At 49.6% G+C, this 18,044-nt stretch overlaps 7 protein-coding genes across 9 annotated transcripts; 4 read left to right on the top strand and 3 right to left on the bottom strand.

Moving 5' to 3' along the window:
- Positions 1-170: 170 nt before the first annotated feature.
- On the bottom strand, positions 171-2,273 carry FOIG_00904 (uncharacterized protein). 2 transcript variants are annotated; one of them, XM_031197395.1, is made up of 2 exons: positions 1,842-2,273; positions 214-1,445 (listed from the first exon to the last, which is right to left on the bottom strand). In XM_031197395.1, the coding sequence occupies exons 1-2, from the start codon at positions 1,846-1,848 to the stop codon at positions 523-525; spliced, it is 930 nt and encodes a 309-aa protein (XP_031073162.1). In that variant the 5' UTR covers positions 1,849-2,273; the 3' UTR covers positions 214-522. The 2 variants fall into 2 exon arrangements, with proteins under 2 accessions (XP_031073161.1, XP_031073162.1); XM_031197394.1 differs by having other exon boundaries at positions 171-2,273.
- Positions 2,274-2,383: 110 nt separating this feature from the next.
- FOIG_00905 (uncharacterized protein) lies at positions 2,384-4,853 on the top strand. Its single transcript, XM_031197396.1, has 3 exons — positions 2,384-3,097; positions 3,161-4,200; positions 4,251-4,853. The coding sequence occupies exons 1-3, from the start codon at positions 3,064-3,066 to the stop codon at positions 4,536-4,538; spliced, it is 1,362 nt and encodes a 453-aa protein (XP_031073163.1). The 5' UTR covers positions 2,384-3,063; the 3' UTR covers positions 4,539-4,853.
- Positions 4,854-5,045: 192 nt separating this feature from the next.
- FOIG_00906 (uncharacterized protein) lies at positions 5,046-8,070 on the top strand. 2 transcript variants are annotated; one of them, XM_031197397.1, is made up of 3 exons: positions 5,046-5,917; positions 6,045-6,581; positions 6,632-8,070. In XM_031197397.1, exons 1-3 carry the CDS (start codon positions 5,429-5,431, stop codon positions 7,643-7,645), a joined length of 2,040 nt encoding a protein of 679 aa, XP_031073164.1. In that variant the 5' UTR covers positions 5,046-5,428; the 3' UTR covers positions 7,646-8,070. The 2 variants fall into 2 exon arrangements, with proteins under 2 accessions (XP_031073164.1, XP_031073165.1); XM_031197398.1 differs by having other exon boundaries at positions 5,046-6,581.
- A 1,150-nt stretch (positions 8,071-9,220) lies between these two features.
- On the top strand, positions 9,221-11,156 carry FOIG_00907 (uncharacterized protein). The gene has a single exon (XM_031197399.1). The coding sequence runs from the start codon at positions 9,489-9,491 to the stop codon at positions 10,581-10,583; it is 1,095 nt and encodes a 364-aa protein (XP_031073166.1). The 5' UTR covers positions 9,221-9,488; the 3' UTR covers positions 10,584-11,156.
- Positions 10,969-14,568, bottom strand: FOIG_00908 (uncharacterized protein). Its single transcript, XM_031197400.1, has one exon. It carries the CDS (start codon positions 13,625-13,627, stop codon positions 11,738-11,740), a length of 1,890 nt encoding a protein of 629 aa, XP_031073167.1. The 5' UTR covers positions 13,628-14,568; the 3' UTR covers positions 10,969-11,737.
- Positions 14,569-14,676: 108 nt separating this feature from the next.
- FOIG_00909 (uncharacterized protein) lies at positions 14,677-15,015 on the top strand (the record flags this gene model as incomplete). Its single annotated transcript, XM_031197401.1, has 1 exon — positions 14,677-15,015. The coding sequence occupies one exon, from the start codon at positions 14,677-14,679 to the stop codon at positions 15,013-15,015; it is 339 nt and encodes a 112-aa protein (XP_031073168.1).
- FOIG_00910 (uncharacterized protein) lies at positions 14,721-16,221 on the bottom strand. Its single transcript, XM_031197402.1, has one exon. It carries the CDS (start codon positions 15,547-15,549, stop codon positions 15,205-15,207), a length of 345 nt encoding a protein of 114 aa, XP_031073169.1. The 5' UTR covers positions 15,550-16,221; the 3' UTR covers positions 14,721-15,204.
- Between the last annotated feature and the right edge of the window lie 1,823 nt (positions 16,222-18,044).

Here is an 18,044-nt window from a genome sequence, read left to right on the forward strand (position 1 = left end):
CTTGTTAGTATTGTTCTCGGATAATGTGGATTTCTGCCTCTCCTGAATGTTTCGGCCCTTTATTTATGTCTGTATCTAACATGCGGTCAAACTTGCCAGGCCCGTATGCGCCGTGACTTCTAGAAGCTCTGAGATGATATATCATTCTTCTGACCACAGCCAACACGCTAGTACGCCGTCAGATTATATTCAACAGCTATAGTGTACACTCTAGCAGGGTTCAGCTAATTTCGTTACACAAGACATGACTTTCATGCTTTGCTCTGCACCTTTGTTTACAGAAGATTGGTGTTGATTGGTATTATTCATTACATGCGGCAAAACGTCCCAGCGCTTGGTCCGCTTGCCTCCTTTCGCTGGGTCTATTATAAACTGTGCCCAATATTACAAGGAAACCATTATGCTATGCCAGTTATCCTCCCTGTTCGCCATGCTGCTTACCTTTTTGTCTATATCCTCCGTTGAATGCATGCTGAACTCGCAGCTGAGTGATGCTTTTAACTTTTCACAAATACCCCGAAATCAGATCGCCAGTACTGTTCCATTCCAGGCTGGGTAGGAGGTGTGCCATGCGCCATTATCGTGTGTCTTTGAGGCAGAGCTTGGCTCAAGGGTGCTAGTTTCGGTGATTGAAGTGGTAGTGGTAGTCAATTTGATCAAAGTCGTTGGCGCTACAGGGGGCTCATAAGGTACGGCGGCAGTAGACCAGGACTGATCCTGAGTCGCATGGCTTTCAGCAAAGGTACCCTGTGAAGGAATAGGCGCCACTGGAGCGTCCGGTGTAGGACGTTCAGTTTGTTCTGGAGCTCCAGCACTCTCGCTTGTCTGGGTAAGGAGGGTAGTTGGTTCCGAAACCGGGGCTGGGCTTTCGATAGTGGGAGGAGGCTGAGCAACTGTCTCAACAGGTGGAGGATAGTCAGTGATGCAGGTGACTGACGATGATTCAGTAGTCTGAGGCGACTCAACGCTGGTAGGTGATTCGGGCTCAGGCTCAGGTTGGGGTATGGGCTGAGGTTGAGATGTCACGCCTGGGGCGGCAGCCGAGCTTAGATCAGTTGTACCTTGGACAATCGGCTCTCGCTCGTCGGTAGTAGTACCGGGCTCTTGTGTGGTTGTCGGCTTTTCCGGTGCTTTGGGCTTTGAGCTGGGGTGAGGGACAGTGACCGTCTCAGTGACTGGCTCATCGTCCATGTTGATAACCGAGACGGTAGTAGGGACTGCCTTGGTGACAGTCTTTCCGGGAGCAGTGACGATACTGGGCTTTTCGGTTTGTGTGACAATTTTTGTGACTGGCTTTCGTGTCACTGTTCGGATAACTGTCACGACGCCATCTCCGTCGTTGTCACTACTACCGCCACCGCTCCCATTACTGCTGCCCCCATTCCCATGCCCATCTCCATTTCCTCCACCAAGGTCACCTGAGGCGGGGTCATCGTCGCCAGGTTCTAAAGGAACGACTGAGTATTTGGGTTTGGCTGTAGCATCGCGGTGCACGATTCTAGGCTGGGGAAGTGCAGTGACGGTGGTATAAGAAGCAGAAAGAGCCAGAAGAAGGGGGATGAACCCGCGCATCTTGACGAGGCTATTTCGCTGAATGCGTTTGTTGTTTGCAGGTAGTGAGTTTGGTGTTATTTGGTGAAGAAATAGGAAATGGACTCGCGGTGGTGCTTCAAGGTGCTTGCGGATGCTGGCACTGGCAGCTAACAAGAGACCATCAAGAGCGAGTGAATGCCATGAGCGATTCACAACTGAGTGAAGGATAATCACAGTCTGAAAATGAGAGACAAATGTTGAATCTTATGTGAAACTAGGAAGACAAGACAAGAGAAAATGGCACAAACCTGGCATGTCCTAGGAATAGTTTTATTCATTGCAATTGAGATGGCTGGTGAAAGCTGCTATCCCTAGCAGGTGTTGAGACGTGAATTCATGGAGGTTGGAGTGACACCAAAAACGCGCTAGCATCTTCTGGTCAGGAACAATCGGGGGATTCTATGGGCGTTGGTCCTAGCGAGCGATTCACCAACCACCTATAAACGCAACCTAGAGATTTGATTGGTTGAATTGTGAGCCAACGTTATCTCGAATGCATCGTTCAGCTGCATAGCATCGGTGGGGTTATCCGAAAAATGCAAATTAACAAGTTCAATCCCTTATTTGGCCATCTCACATGGTCTAATCTATTCTTTAGCTTTCCAGACCCTCTTTGTTGACTCTGCTCTGGAACTATGATGAAGTTAAGTTGCGCGTTTGTGGCGGTGGAGTGGCGCTTGTGTCATTGAAGTGGCTGGAGGACATCTCCGAATCCGGCAAGCCCAATTATCAAGACTGCCTGTCTGAGTCGTTTAATTAGCAGAGAGCCAGAACCCATGATCATGGCAGTTGAGAGTCCGAACAGGTCATGCGATGACGACTCACGCGAGCTTGGCAGCGAGCCCTTATTCCTCGCGCATCCGTCAACACACCCACTCAGCCTCGAATGGGACCTCGAATGGTGGCCATTTTGCCGGGAAAAGGTGACAAAAATCGTCTCCGCATCCTCATCAAAAGACTGGGTTTCCCATGCTGAGGAAGCGGGTCAGGCATCCTTTGACATTCATTTCTTGCATCTGCCCAAGATATTTCGAGCTCTTGCTGCATGTTATCCGAGTCTCGGCTGCATTGACCAGATGCTTAAATCAAGATGCCCCTGCCAAAGTTCTCGAATGAGGGGCAAAATCATGTCAACAAGACGTTCTGTTTGGTGAAAATGACGTTCCATCCGATCCTAAGTTTAGTATCTTGGCTGTTGGCTTGCTCCGCCTCTGGGTAACCCACATGGATCGCCATTATTGAGATAGCGCCTCAAGGCTGAGCAGCATATGCGCGTCTCTCTTCAGCCCAAGGCAACTCAGGTACCATAAGTAGTTTGGGTTTTAAATAAGAGACCGAGGTGCCACTGTCCATTTCCATTCCGCCAGCACTTCCGTACATACTCCGTTTGTACAAAACCCATCATTTCCCCTCCGTCACCCCGCAATATCCATACAAATTTAACATCACGTCACCATAGTCATACGCACCATGTCTTACCAAGGTTACGGTGCTCCCTACGGCCGTAAGTAAACTGTCCATATCTATGATACGACAGGCAAGGCAATCTGACTGGATTAACATGTAGAACCGCCGCCTCCACAAGGTTATGGTCAATATCCCCCACCACAGCAGCCGTATGGTGGTTATCAACAGCCTCCTCCTGGACAATATCCTCCTCAGCAAGGCGGGTATCAGCAACCTCACGGCCACTATCCTCCTCCCGGAGGTCCTCCCCAATCTCAGCAACCTTACGGCGGATACCAGCAGCAACCTCCTCCTCCACAACATTACGGCGCACCTCCAGGACCTCCACAGGGCCATTATGGCGCGCCTCCTCCTCACCAGCAACATCATCAACCCTACGGCCAACCTTCACCTGCGCCGCCCAGTCAGTACGGCGCGCCTCCGCCTCAACAATATGGTGCGCCGCCAGTCCAACCGACTCCACCCTCGCTTGGCTACGGACCGCCTCAGATCATCCAATGGAATGGCGGCCCCGACGCTGACGCTTTGCGCAAAGCGATGAAGGGCTTTGGTACTGATGAGAAAGCATTGATCGCCATTTTGGCCAATAAGGACCCTCTGCAAGTTGATACGATCCGCGCTGCTTACGAGCGCAACCATCGTCGCAAACTAGTCTCTGATATTCAGAGTGAGACAAGTTCATGGTTCCAGAAGGCTTTGGTCTCACTGGCCCGCGGCCCGCTCCTGTCTGACGTGCATGCCTTGCATGACGCCATGTCTGGACCTGGAACTAAAGAGGTTGTTCTCAACGATGTTCTGCTTGGTCGATCAAATGCAGATCTCAAGGCAATCAAGAGCGCGTACTATCAAACCTTCCACGACAAGCTCGAGGATGTAGTGAAGGGCGATTTGAGCATGAAGACTGAGCGACACTTCATGATTGTTCTCGGCGCTACGAGAGCTGAGGACGCTGCGCCGGTCGACCCTCGACAGGTTGATGACGATGTCATGCAGATCTATAAGGCTACCGAGGGCAAGATGGGCACCGACGAGATTCTAGTATGCAGCATTCTCAGCACAAGGAACGATAATCAGATTCGCGCCATTGCGCACACCTACAAGCAGAAGTTTAACAAGGACCTTGAAAAGGTTATCAAGAGCGTGAGTACATTTGACACTACAACATGAAACAACTTACTAATGTGACCTAGGAATTTTCTGGCCACATGGAGGATGCTCTCCTTTTCCAGCTACGCAATGCCACAGACAAGTACATGCATGCAGCCAAGCTTCTTGAGGATTCAATGGCTGGTATGGGAACAAAGGATCATCTCCTGGTTTCAAGAACAATCCGCTACCATTGGGATCGAAACACGCTCAACAACGTCAAGGGTGCATACCAACAAAGATACGGTAAGAGTCTCGGCAAACGGATTTACGGCGAGACATCGGGTGACTATCGAAAAACACTGCTCGCAGCAATTGGTGAGCCTTATTAAGAGGTGGAGTAGACGAAAAGACAAATGAGAGGGCAGATTTCGCGATTAGAAGGATATGATATGGATTCGAGTCGGGCTTCACAGCCTCTCACGGCCGATGCTCAATGTAATGAGGGGCGTTTGCTATGACGATGCGTTGTCTTGAAATTGTATGGCTACAGGACCTGTAGAGAATGAGATTAAGATACCAGGTATGAATTAAGACTTATATTCACTGTTAATGCGTTTAGAAAGTAAATCATATAACCTTAGGTGTCAATATTAAAGCATATTTCTAATTAATACGATACTAGTAATATATAAGCTATATAAAAGTACTTACAACTTATAAGTTATAATTAATAAGCTTTTATAAGATTTATTATTAATTTCATTTTAATATATACTTAAGTACTTATGCATAAACTGTCACGTGACCCTTCTCCACTTTGAGAAGCTATTTCTGAATCACGCTAGCGCTATTAACGCACTAAGTAACTTTTATAAGGCTAAAGGCTCCCCTTTAAGCAATAACCCTCCCTGACTTTTTCCACACCCTTGGCGCATACGGAACCCCTGCTAACTTTTATACCCCTTAGCGCGCAAGCAAGTGCGAACGCGTCTTGAAGGCATTTGGCATTTGGGCACAGAAGAAGGCACGACGATATTCATCCGTTGGTGAAGGCTCACAGTCAGTCAGTCCTGTTCGCTGTTTGCTCTCTTGCTTTCATCATACTCTTTACTCTGTTTCTTGTTTTCAACCTCATTCATTATAAGGCCATATTTCGATGATAACCGAGTAGTCCCCAGCAACTCTAGACACGCTCCTCTCAAGTTTCTGGGGTTCTGAGATAGCCGCTGAGAGCGAGGAGAAGCGCGACACTTCTCTCTGGAGTGTTCGGGGACGGAGGATGGCAACACAAGCTACATCTCCGCCAGCTGGCGTACCATTGCAGAATGGTATAAATGGTGCAAAGAGTCCTAATCCAACCATCGCTCATCCATACGGCCAAACACCAGTACCTCTGCCAAGCTATGCTCCTACTTCGCGATCTGCGTCAGTCGCCTCTGCTCCTACTGCGCAAAAGCCAAGCGCTTCGCCCGCACCAACAACTCCTTTTCTCCCACCAGGACATCACCAATCACCGTCAATGCAGACAAATCATTTGAACCAGACAATTTCACAGCACTCTCAGACGCAGATACTCAACACCCCATCGCAGGCACAAGGTCTGATGTCGCCAACACTGAATCAGCTGCCGCACTCCGTCGAGTCATCAAATCACTACCATGAGTTGACTGCTTTAGTCGAGAAAACGCCGGCTGATGTTGTTCGCCAAGTTGTTCGAGACAAATGGGAAAAGTCTCTTGCGGGCTCACAGTATCACATTGCTTTCTTGGTAAGCTTCTCATGCGCTGCATTTTGGTTCAAGTCTACCTCGAGTATCCTCCTCTGAGCGCGTTGGTTTCATCACAGCTCCCACACTTTCTACTCTTGCCTCCTATGACTTGCTAACTCTTTCATAGTTGAATGCGACTATGCACCAAGCATCTCCCGAGACTATTGCTAAGGCCGTCCAGGAGTTCGGTGCAAGCCTGGTACAAAAGTCTAAGCGCGAGTTATTGGGTCACCTTAACGCCAGTGACTTTGACGAGCTCGCCGACTTGATACTCCCTCGGGTTAGTACACAGTTTCTGGACAGGGCCCTTGCAAGGCGTCTGGAGACGATACCAGCCCGTCAGCTTGTCAACGCGTTGGCGCGTGCAGAACGGCTGGGCTACGATGTCAAGGATATCGTCCAAGAGCATAATGAGCATGTCATCCCTTCTTTGCACTCATTGCCAGTGCAGCCACAGCCGCAGCCCATGGGGCCTCTAACAAACACGGCACTCAGTGCGAGGCAATACCATACTCCCCCCGTCGCTTCGCAAACTCCCCCACCGCCAATGCAATATGTTAATGAACCAGCGACTCAAACTCCGACGAAGTACCCGTCAGAACTTCCAGGGCTCGTTTGGTGCAAGTGTGGTTGGCCATGTGCTTCGCAAGCGGCACTCGACTATGTAAGTTGCCAATTCAAACAAGTCAATTGGATTTGTCTAACAGCGAATAGCACCACAAGAAGAGCGCCTGCAACAGAATCCAAGCAAATGACGTAGCTGGGAGAGATATCTGCCTCTTTTGCGGTTGTAGATTCGGCAGTGGCGGTGGTTTACTCTACCATGAGAAGTCTAACGTCTGCGGAAACCACGCTCGCGTCACTGCTGAAATGATGCGGAAGTTGCTTCTCGCTCTTCGTCCTGAAAATCCGCAGCCTCCTGTGCCAGACCCCTCTTCTCAAATTACACGCATCCCTTATACCCAAGTGCCTTTACCGCCGATTCAGCCCCAAACGACCTGGGCCCACTCAACGACATCATATCCTACTGGGACTCCAAGTCGTGATTCGGGTCGCGATCCATACGCCCACCTCAGCCCGGAAGATTTGAAGAGGTTCAATGATATCATGAAGAGTGCAGAAGCAAAATACGGAGGTCTAATGAAAGATGCTATGCTTCTCAACGAGCCAGAGAGATCGAAACGATTGGCAAGTCTAAAAAACTCATATAACACAAAGCAAAGCACCACTCGCAAGAAATTTGGTATCCGACTTCGCGAGAGGCGAACCCGAGGAGAGATTGAAGCTGAGGAGGCTCGACTGATGGGGACTCCAAGTGGCACCGCGACTCCACCGGCTACAGCCGCATCTGACGGCGATATTCGCTCAAGGAAGAGGGCACGAACCGACGATGACCAGTCGCCGTCATCGAGCGCGACTAACAGGACTCAAGAAAGTCCCCAGAAGAGGGTCCCTGTGTCAGAGATGGGCGGACTCTCGGGGTCATCAGCAACCGCAGAACTCACAGATCCTACGGCATACTTGAACCCAACTCAGCCCCGTTATGCGCCACCAAAAACAGCCGCCCTCGGTGGCCAGTCTAGGGTGTTTGGTTCTGCAGAGCGAACCAGACCGTCGATGGGAGGGACCCTCGATGATCCCATGTCAATTCACGACGACGACAATTCGGAAACAGACAGTGATAGCGATAGTGATAGCGAGGGCGACATTCCGGCTACTATCTCCTAATTCTACAGATTCGCAAGCATGAGCATGGCGTTTGGGATTACACGATTTGATACCCCTGACATCAGGAAGTGAACGCACAGGAAAGTCAGGATTGGGGTGCATTGGGGACGAAGTTAAATAAGCATTTTGACGGACGCCGGTTAACATACACAATGACGCTGCGCCAAATCAACAAAAAGACCAATGGGATTCTTGGGAGGGCAAGACATCAGAGTTGCTTCCAGGACAACTGGGTCTTGGCTGCGAGCACTGGTTTCTAAATGATCTTTGGTCGAAACAGGCGTCGAAAAAATATCCTTAAGGGTATATATGAGCGTGTACATATTGCACTAGGGGATCTCGACGCGAAAACAGTTTTGGAGTCAATAGGTATCATCAAAACGCTGTACATTATTAATACAATATGTTAAGATGCTAACGACTCCTGGTGAAGTCTGTAAACAATGTTGCAATGGTGTGCACAATCACAAAGGCAACGTCTTTGAATATTCAAGTATTTTACTTGAAGCCGTAGATGTTTCGCAGCAAGGAGAATTAACATCACCAACAAGAATTGATGGGCCCACGCATGACTCGGTATAACTTCAAGTCACGAGAGGTTTTAGTTCTTGAGAAGGCCGCGACAGGCGATGGGCGTTTCAGCCAAGAGGAAAGGATAGGGGCGATAGAATCGAGACCGTGCCTTGGACAGCCGCCCAGCTAACGTGGGCGGAAGGTTCCTCCCGTTTAAGGTCTGTTGTGAAAGTTCACAGACAAGGGCATGCTCAGTGGAGCGCCTGCGCAAACACTGAAGAGACAAAGCCTTGTTCGAAACCAAAGAAACGTCTCATTTAAAGAGTAACTTTGAGCTTATTCTGGTTAGCGGAGTAATTTTGCTCTGTTCTAAATCTGGTCATTATCACTTTCAATGGCGTTGTGTTACTTCGCGATAGCATTCATCCCTCGTCGGCTGTTATGCATCCATAGGTGCGTCTGAAGAACCTCGGTTTCATGTCATGGCAAAATAGACCCCTGATGCCCGATACGAGTTGACGCAGGAACAAAAGATTAACTTACCGAATGTCCACACAGAATCGTTGCAAGAAAAGAATGATGCGCGTGGTGAAGCTGAGCATCAATCTCCTCTGACATCCCTATCGCGATATTCAACTGGCTGGCCAGGCGCCAGCGCGTGGCCGAAGGCTACATGGTTCGACCTATGATAGCCTGAAGCGCTGTGCGGCGCAGATGCATCTGCATCTGCATTGCGCAGGTCAAGTGTGACGGACATGGAAGCTGATGCAAGGGTCCTCACGCTGACTGGACGGAATATCCGCACGAGGGGCCCGTTTTGGATCCGACCTTTTGAAACGCCCAAAGCCTCTGGATCAATAGGCTTCTCTGCTCGCTGTATCGCCACGAGGATGCCCAGAACGCTAGCTGCCTTCAAGGCTAGAACATGCCCAAAATGATCGCCTTGAAACCCACTAGCGACCGCCTTTGGTGCTGATGATGTACATGGATGGCGCTACGATTGGCCGATTATCGAAGCTCCTTGTCGTCCTGGCAAGGGGCTCAAGCGAGCTCTGTCTGAGGACTTCTTTTTCTCTCCCCAGATACTTGATAATCCTGCCATGAGCCACTCCTGGTGACGGCTCTTCTGTTTCGAATTCTCCTCTTGTTTTGTTTTGCTATCAACTGGCCGGCCCAGCACTTTCCTTCTACATACAGACTGATTTGGTTTTATATTTGTTTCTTACCCCCCTCAACACCCTATTCCTTCTGTTTCCTTTCGGGTCTCGTCCTTCACTGAAACTCACAAAAACACTCTTGCCAACTGCCCCAAGAGACATATACGACGATCATGGTTCCTCTGTTTAGCCCCTCTGGCTTTGGCCGTTTCAAGGATAGCCATAGCCGTTTGACCGCAAGCGCTTCACAAAAGTCAGTGCCTTCGCCAATGCCTTCGCCTTCGCAACCTTCGCCTGAACCAATGGCGACTGTACTTATTGGCCCCAAGCAACAGCGCTTCAAGGTCAACAAGCGACTGTTATGTGCAACTTCGCCCTTCTTTGCCGACCGTTTTGGTGATCCTTCGAGTTCCAAGTCAATCTCGTTATGGCTACCTCGCGAATCATCCTCCATGTTCGGTTTGTTTGTTGACTGGGTTCACCTCGGTCTTCGGTTTCGTCCACATCTTGATGAGATGATTTCTAATGCATACGATGCCGGCCTTGAAGCTTCTCAAAACATCCACTGGTCTCTCATCCGCTTGCACCTCTTTGCATCGCGTCTTGGACTCTATCGACTTCAGGACCTCGCCATGGACTCCATCCAGGACCTCTACCTTCGCTGCGATTGGGACGTTCCCTCTGGTCTCATCACTTTCCTCTACACAGAATGCGAGGATCTCGCTGCTATTCGACTTCGAAGATGGGCTGTCGCCATGGTCGCCTTCTCCTTTACCGGCGGGCCCCGTCTCACCTTCCACCCTCAGCAATCTGCTACTTCGGAACCCACCCGCTTCAGTGATCTACTAGAAGAGCTACCGGAATTTGCAAGTGACTATGACATACATATGGAAAAGATGCGGCTCTCAGGTCTCGATATTCGCTTCAAGAACCCACAGCTGCGCATTCCAGCCAACCGCCTCCGCAATGATGAGCGCGCATTTGGGTTCCGCCAATGTTCCTTCCACTCACATCGCTCAAGCGTTGGCGAGCGACGATGCCCTCACGAATCAGGCTCAACAAAGCACCGCCGTGTTTACCAATCATCGGTGAAGGAATCAGGGCCAGAATCCACAGGTTTAAGCGCCCCAACCCGGAGATATCGCGATGTCGTGCCCAGACCACTCTTTTCCGGACCGATGGACTCAGATATCGGCGAGGACGACGATGACGAAATTTCAAAAGCGATAAAGCATGTAAGATCTATTTCAAGTACACTCAAGACTTGAAGGGAGACAATCATTGCTGAAGAGAGTGGCTGATGAGAATGAATCCGGCAAAGGGGGCTGGGCGTGAAACTCTGATCTGCTTGATCGCCATCATGACCCCATTATTCTCTAACAGCCCCAAGACAACTCAAAGAACTTGACTTGAAATTTGATCATCAAGATCAAACAGGACGACAACTGGACCAGCCCACTGTTCTCGAGCACGTCCAGAAAGTTACATCGCTGTCTCTCGGTTAGGAAGCTCGGGGGGCTTTAAATATATCGCCTCATGTCTGTGACATGGGCCTTCGTCATACGACGATACTGGTTGTTCCACCAGTTTTTTTCCTTTCTTTTTATACGCAACCTAGTCAGGTCTCCCGGAGAGAGATGGCCAATGTTCAAGCGAGTCTTAAGAACAAGATAATATTCTTTGTAAAATAGTATTTAATGTACATAACGACAAGACATCCTATCATAACAAGAGAATAATCAAACATCATGGACTCTTCAACTATCTCATTCCATTTTACTCAAGAATAACATCTATGTTCACTTTCGATGGACGGTTTATTTATGAAAAGTATTTTTTTGACATCATTCAGATCGTTGCTCGTTCTATGGATATTAAGTTCCATTGCATCATTCGTCCAAGCTTGATACATCTTCATGGTTCGGGCCCACAAGGAGCTCAATCGTGTCTCTCGTCACAACATCCCCATGTATGGGGATGTCTGTTTTACTCAATTGCAAGGGTAAAAAATAACACGGCAAACGTAAGGCTCTGTTTGGCCTGCATGCTGTTCGTTCCATCATATCATCATGAATTGTTGAAAAATCATCCCGTCTGGGGAAGAATTGAAAGGAAATTGACAAGTTATGTCGTTGGGCGATTGTCGAGGTAGAAAACGCGGTGAGCAGAGACGCTCGCCTGCGTGCTGGGGAATCCCAGCGTATAGAAAGGTGAAGCAAAGTGTAGAAGCAGAAGGAAACCAGAAAATGAAGGCTATCGTCAGATAGACTGCTGCTGTCTAGATGCATATGCAAATGTTGAGTCGCGGTCCCAATAAGATTTGATCGATGGGTGTGTCGGTATCCATGAACTCATAAAACTCGTCAGGTGACATAACCTTGTGGAATGTATAAAGAAAAGTAAAAAACACAAATGAGGTGTGTTAAAGCGGTGACTCGGAACGTCGACGTGGTTGGTCTCGACGACGGAAATCCTTAAGTCTTTCGTCGATATAAGCCAGTCGGCTTGCTAGCGATGATCGGGTAACTCCGTGGTTGCCTTCGCTAGATTGTTGGACGGTTGCGAACGGCCGGCGAAGAGCGTCGGGGTCGTTGGCAGCTCCATGTGACAGGCGACTCGGGAAGGAAAAACTAGGTCCTCCAAGAGCGAAAGGTGAGCCTAGTCGAGGGGGCACGTCTCCAACTGGAGGGGCCAGCGTTTGCTGCTGAGCAGCTAGTGGCTGCGACGCTTCGAACAGCTGTTGGAGATTCTTGCGTGGGACAACGACGTCAGAGTCTATCTCAGGTTCAGTCTGAGGCGTTGCGAACTGGTCATTGGTGGCTGATAAGTCAACGATTGAGGCTGGGTCAACCCAAAGATCGGAGCCGAGACTGGGTCGCTTAATCTTCCGAGCCTCTAGATGGTTGGACCGGCGCTTGTGGGTTGATCGGCTACGTGTAAGTCGGACCGGAGACATGAGAGCGCGGCGCGGGCCGCCTGTGTGAGTTTGTCTCTGCAACTTAGAATCCACAACGAAGTTTGGGGGTAGCGAGCTTGATGAGCTAGGGCCGTAGCTTCGCGCTCCAAAGGGAGACGCAAGTTGTGCGTACTTTATTTCAACTGGCTCCAACGTCTCGTGACTTGGTGGAGGCAGCGAAAGTTCGTCGATTTGAGGCTCAGGTTGCGAGTTTGTCAATTGAGCCAGAGGACCTTGCAGTTGCATAGAATCAGAAGTGCTAACCGCCAATGACATTGCCATATCTTGACCTGAGAAGACCGAGGGGGAGCGACCGAGGACTGTTCGACGATTCCAATAACGAACTGCGGATTTGTTATATGGAGAAGGGCTGGGAGCTAAATATTGTGAACCCCGCGCCTTAGACCTGGCGTTCATCTTGCAAAGCTCCCGCAGTTGGGCGCGAGTGGCGGCACAAGTATGAGGCCACTGAACATATGGACCAGCAGCTCCTTGGGTGGGTGTGATGCTCCCACTACTGAGATCAATATTTGTCTGAGCCTTTGACCCCTTCCAACTCCTCCTCGCCTCTCGAGCCACACGCAAGCAGACTCCATGAGGAGGGATGCCGCTCTTCCCGATACGGAAGGGCGTGACCTTGGGGTCTTGCAAGTACATCATATAGGTAGACCATAGGTGCTGGTTCATAGGTTTCGTCCAGGGTGCTCTTCGAATGGTATCTCGAGGAACCTCCGTTTTGGCAGGCTTGAGAGTTTTACTATTGTCGTCGGCATTTGATAGCTCGTTCGCAAGATCTGCGTGCTCATTATCTGGGCTGATGCATTGACTCAAATCCTCAGAGCTGATAGAAAAGTAGCTCAGCAGGGAAGCACTCGTGTGTGTCGAATGAGCTGTTGAAGGCCGGCTGGACTCATAATCGGGACTAGATTCGAGGCTACTGAGAGTAGAATCGATAGACCAGTTTGGATATTGTTTGGTGGTCAAAGTTGGTAATAGGTCTGGAGCAGGAGTTTTTGGAGGCGAAAACATGCGCTCTGAACCACCGTGGGGTGTGAAGGGTATATCGTCCATGTTGTTGAAATGTGACATCGGGTATAGTGTCTCTGCCATCTCCTCGTCAAGTACACGAGGCTCCTCGATACTGGGAATAGGGATGTCTGCAGCGGCAACCGACGCGAGAAACTGCTCTGTGGGCGCATTGAGATTTGATGCATTCCTCCTCTTGACTCGGAATCGGGGTCGCGGTGGGGATGGTGGTTGAGTCTCGCCATTTAGAGCAGGCTCGGGCGTTCTAGGGAGGTCCTCACGGCGCGCGCTTCTCGGCCAAGGGGCCGCGAGAGATTGGAAGTGCGACATGGCGGGTCACAAGGAACGCGAATGCGCTCCAGAGTCGCGTGAACTCCGAAATGGTGGTATAAGTATTCGAGGGAGAGCAGCGATAAGCGGGGCGGTTTGAGCACAGAACGAGTCGAGGCGAATGTTTCGGGATGCGACAGCGCTGTCTTAGATCTCGTCAAGATGTCGCACAGCAACTTAAACGATACTGAGCTCGAAGTTATCGACAAGGTTTTCGGCGATGTGCTTTCAGGCGCCGGATGAGTTGCAAAGTATAAGATCGAGCCGAAGGTTTAAGCGCGACAGGATGCGACAGACTGTTTATTTGTGCGCGCGCCAATACTTTCCAGGGAAATAGACGAAAATACAAGAAAGCGTGTTGATTGTTCGATCGCCTGTCGTCGAGTTTGGTATGTGATAGACGGTAATAAAACAAGGAAAGTATGTCTTAGACGAGAGTCGTTGTCGTGGTTATGGTTATGGTCGTCATAAATGGCGATGGCCGTTTATTGTTGTCACCGCCGCGGGATTTGTGGAGGTCTCCCAGTCGCAAATAAACAACAGCGGGTGGCGGTCTCGATTCGACGCGCCGTCGCAGTTGAGAGTCCCGTAGACAAGCAGTGAACAAGCTGAGCTCGCGCGACCGACAGTCGGCGCAATGTACGGGAGCACGAGAGATGAAGGGAGTATTGGGCGCAAACGAGAGACTGGAATGGACAAACGGTGAGTGGTAAGAGAAAGGAAAGTAGACCGGGACTATGTGGGTGTGGTGGGCGGGAGTGTGCGCTATGTATGAATGGGCAAGCCAAATGCTCAACGAGAGGTGAGTGGAGAGCAGGGCCAGCTGGGAATGGACGGGCGGCTCGTTAAGCACAGTACGTCTTCTCTTCCTTGTCTCTCGACCCAACCAGGGTAGAGAAAAACTTGAAGCACACTGGTCAAGGCCGTGGATGTGGGCCAACAGCGAACAGCGGGTGGCGCGAACGCTGCAGTCCAAGTAGGTACAGTACCTGGCAGACGAGCTGTGCAATGCTTGTTGGCTAGATACTGGCTCGATACTGGCTCGCAAGATGCCGGTCGGTCCCAACGGTGCTGTGCTTCTCCAACACTATGTTCCAACCGAGGACAAAGCAGAGGACAGGACTCGTTCCACGACAGGACGCGATATTGATGTTATATTATATGATGCGCTGCGCTGCACTTTGCAATCGTGTCTTGACCTCTACGGTATCTGGCGATCCAGTGGTGAGTCCCTTGACGGTGCTGGTGAGGACGGCAGTAAGCCCCCAACAGGGTGCGTGCTAGCGCAAAGCCCTTGTCAAGTCAACCCCGGCAGCGTCCGTGACAAGGAAGAGCTCAAGCAGCGGTCAGTGGGTGATGAGGGCACGTTGTGCCAGCTTGAGCGATAATCCTGGATGGTAGAGCAACCGTGATAGGTCTGATGAAGAGGTTGATGATCCTCAAGGTGATCGAGACCATGTGATGGAATGGAGACAAAAGGACAACCGGCTGAGACCCTGCGTGCCTTGTTGCGTTGCAAGCGTACAGTACCGTACAGTATCCAGGAAGATCTCGGTATGGTTGACCTAGATTTGTGTTTATTTGTTTGATGTGAGCTTTGCTTCCCCGTTATCGTTGCAGACGTGATGATGAGTCCAGGATTGGCAGTTTTTGCATTCAAGTACCATTCGCCGGTCTTTGTTCCTCTGATCTGGTTCTGGAGCGGTCAACTCTCGGCGGCCGGCCGTAGATGTTGACTTAGACTCGCTCGGGACCTCGCAGAAAGATGCGGCGTGTGGCCAGTCTCTTGGGCTTGGGAGCGGCTGCAGAAAGGCAAATGTGAATAATGGCCGAGAATCTGTCACACATGGAGCAATCAAAAATATATTTTTTGTTATGAAAGAGTTCAAGTTTCTCGAATATGAGCGTTTGCTGGATGACATTCTGGAAACAACACTGAAGACGCGATCAAACTCATGTTTGTTTGTTATGATCTGAGAGCCTCAGATGAGACAACAGTAACCCAGGTTTTCCACGCTCCCCGTTGGCTAGCCTTGAAGTCGGGTACCACTTATTGGTGACCTGACGCACCCAGCATGTGCGTCTGCAGAGAGTGAGTTGACGATAGAATTGCTTGGTTGAGAGCAAAGGGCGAGGGGAAATGCGTCGAGAGCTAGCAAATAGCAGTATAATGTGACGATCCAACGAGAAGGCAGATTGCCTCTATCATTTAGACAAGTCTCAGCGCCAGCATGTTTCGACCCCTGCCCAAGCATCCAGACTGAGCTGCACGTCGGCGGCAAGAATGAAAGACAGCGCAGGGAATGGACGCACAGCACAGCTATCGCCCGCACTTACATGCATGCATTTGCTCTAAATGAATGACCTTTTGGGGGTTGATGGGGTTGTTTGTTTGAATAGGTTTAAATGTGTGGATGTCGTCTGAGGGTGAGGGGTTGATAAACGAAACAGAGAAATGGGTCAATATGACGCTGCATGTAAACAACTCAACCCCTGGGAAATACCTTGGGGATCTTCCTTTCTATCGATCCTGCCTTCCATTGATGAGGAAGCATAGACTTCCTCACCTCCAACTAACCTGGCGCACTTAACTCACTCAAGAAAGCAACTACTACGTAGAAATAGTACACCATAAAAACTTGGAACAAAGGTGGCTGGGGATTAACGCGAAAACCGAACGCGTCGACGCGTCACTCCCGACGAGCCAATGAGAAAGCACCTTGGTTTGTCAGTCACACGAACTAGATCATTGCTGTAGCTTGAGCAGACCAACTACGAATCTGAGCATTCAATTGATCTTGATGCAATTCTTCCACAGCTACATGATGAGCTTCTTTACCATCCTTGTCCATAAAGCACAGTAAGTATCTCATTTCCATTTGGACAAGCTTGCAGCACACCTTTCGGTACTGCTCCATTCTTGTTATCACAAGAATTCTATCCAGAATCAAAGGATGTCTAGGGTGGCAGTGGCGGTGGTGCCCTACCCCTCTCAGCTAGGTGGTAGCTTCACACAGGCCGGGATTGGCTCTTAAGCGACCGTCAAATCAGAGGCCAAGGTGTGATAGAGAACGGCCTAGAAGGGAAGTGGATGGAACACTGTGTTTTTCTACGATGTGCTGATCTCATCTGAGCTGAGACTGGTAGGTAGTAGCCACTAACAAAAACACGAGTGCAGCACCACGCTAGACTCATCACAACCTGGATGATAAAGCCTGGATCATTAGGAGGGCGCTATAGTCCAAGTTTACAGCTAACACTGATGTCATGTGTATCTAGAGATGGACATCCAATCAACAAGACCAACATAACAGTGACGGACAGAAAAACACACAAAAATGAAGTATGGCATGACGTACTATTGTATAGATCTAATCGAGCTGGTGAGTTCATATCTTGAGACATAAAGTTTGCAAATGCCATTGCGGGTATCACCATCTTAGCTGGTATAAGTTGAATCATACGACGGCGTGGGAGTTGATAAAGATATAGTGCAGGCAGGAGGGAGATAAAACCCTGTCTTGCTGCAGCTTTTTGTCCAGAAAGTTGACTGATTGTGACCATTGTAAAGGAGTCACTCGAGTCCTACATAAAACAGACGTGTCTCATATTAAGATATTGGACTGCTGTTCAATTGCAGATACTCCCCATTAACGTACCTGAATCGTATGTATGCAAAAAAAGAAAATGAGAGCAGTAACTCTGACGATGTGCTCAAAGGTGGACTCGAGGGTGCCATGGTTCGTATGCCAGACGGATATGTTCGAGGTTATTGAACCGTTGCAAACAAATTCTTCAATACGAGAATGAGGAACCTCTCGTACACCCTCAAAAGTCAGTACCAGTTGGGAAGAGGGCCATGGGCCGCCAGTTCTATTACAACTTTTCTCTTGATAAGGGTGGTAGCGTGACACCTATTTACGCAGTCTACTCATATTGGAGAGAACCTTGGTTGTGATCAAAATCACTCACGATAATGGATAGGAATACTCACCAATACCGGGCCAGGATTGCAAGAAGTCTGGGTCATGTATCTAACGCTCTTGCACCCTTGAGGTGTCTCGTAAGGTGATATTCCCTGTAAATGTTCTTTCGACAACAACCAACAGTGGAGGGATGGCGAGTCTATCCACCGGGTTGACGATTGATACTCAGGTTCATCTGGAAATGGCCATTGACTCTATTCGACGCACTATCTTCTATCCAAATGTTCGAGATTATAAGACGTGTGGACCGATCTTCAGTAAGGAACTGAGTCCACCATCAAGGCCGAGGTCAGTCTAGGCATCGACACATAATAGCCCTGCCACTATTTGAAAGCCACAATTAAATGAATATTCGAATCCTATAGTCGTGTAACGTGCACCTAGACCTCATGTCAACGTTGGCCCAGAAGGCAAAGATGTAGAGTATATGT

This window comes from Fusarium odoratissimum (genome assembly GCF_000260195.1).
Source record: "Fusarium odoratissimum NRRL 54006 unplaced genomic scaffold supercont1.1, whole genome shotgun sequence".
Classification (NCBI taxonomy): domain Eukaryota; kingdom Fungi; phylum Ascomycota; class Sordariomycetes; order Hypocreales; family Nectriaceae; genus Fusarium; species Fusarium odoratissimum.

Bases quoted from the DNA above. Each gene is read 5' to 3' on its own strand.
- FOIG_00904 (XM_031197394.1), bottom strand. From the start codon at position 1,572: ATGCGCGGGTTCATCCCCCTTCTTCTGGCTCTTTCTGCTTCTTATACC.
- FOIG_00905 (XM_031197396.1), top strand. From the start codon at position 3,064: ATGTCTTACCAAGGTTACGGTGCTCCCTACGGCC. The intron at 3,098-3,160 runs GTAAGTAAACTG...ATTAACATGTAG, and splicing joins TTACGGTGCTCCCTACGGCC to AACCGCCGCCTCCACAAGGT. The intron at 4,201-4,250 runs GTGAGTACATTT...AATGTGACCTAG, and splicing joins TTGAAAAGGTTATCAAGAGC to GAATTTTCTGGCCACATGGA.
- FOIG_00906 (XM_031197397.1), top strand. From the start codon at position 5,429: ATGGCAACACAAGCTACATCTCCGCCAGCTGGCGTACCATTGCAGAAT. The intron at 5,918-6,044 runs GTAAGCTTCTCA...ACTCTTTCATAG, and splicing joins AGTATCACATTGCTTTCTTG to TTGAATGCGACTATGCACCA. The intron at 6,582-6,631 runs GTAAGTTGCCAA...AACAGCGAATAG, and splicing joins CGCAAGCGGCACTCGACTAT to CACCACAAGAAGAGCGCCTG.
- FOIG_00907 (XM_031197399.1), top strand. From the start codon at position 9,489: ATGGTTCCTCTGTTTAGCCCCTCTGGCTTTGGCCGTTTCAAGGATAGC.
- FOIG_00908 (XM_031197400.1), bottom strand. From the start codon at position 13,627: ATGTCGCACTTCCAATCTCTCGCGGCCCCTTGGCCGAGAAGCGCGCGC.
- FOIG_00910 (XM_031197402.1), bottom strand. From the start codon at position 15,549: ATGTCATCCAGCAAACGCTCATATTCGAGAAACTTGAACTCTTTCATA.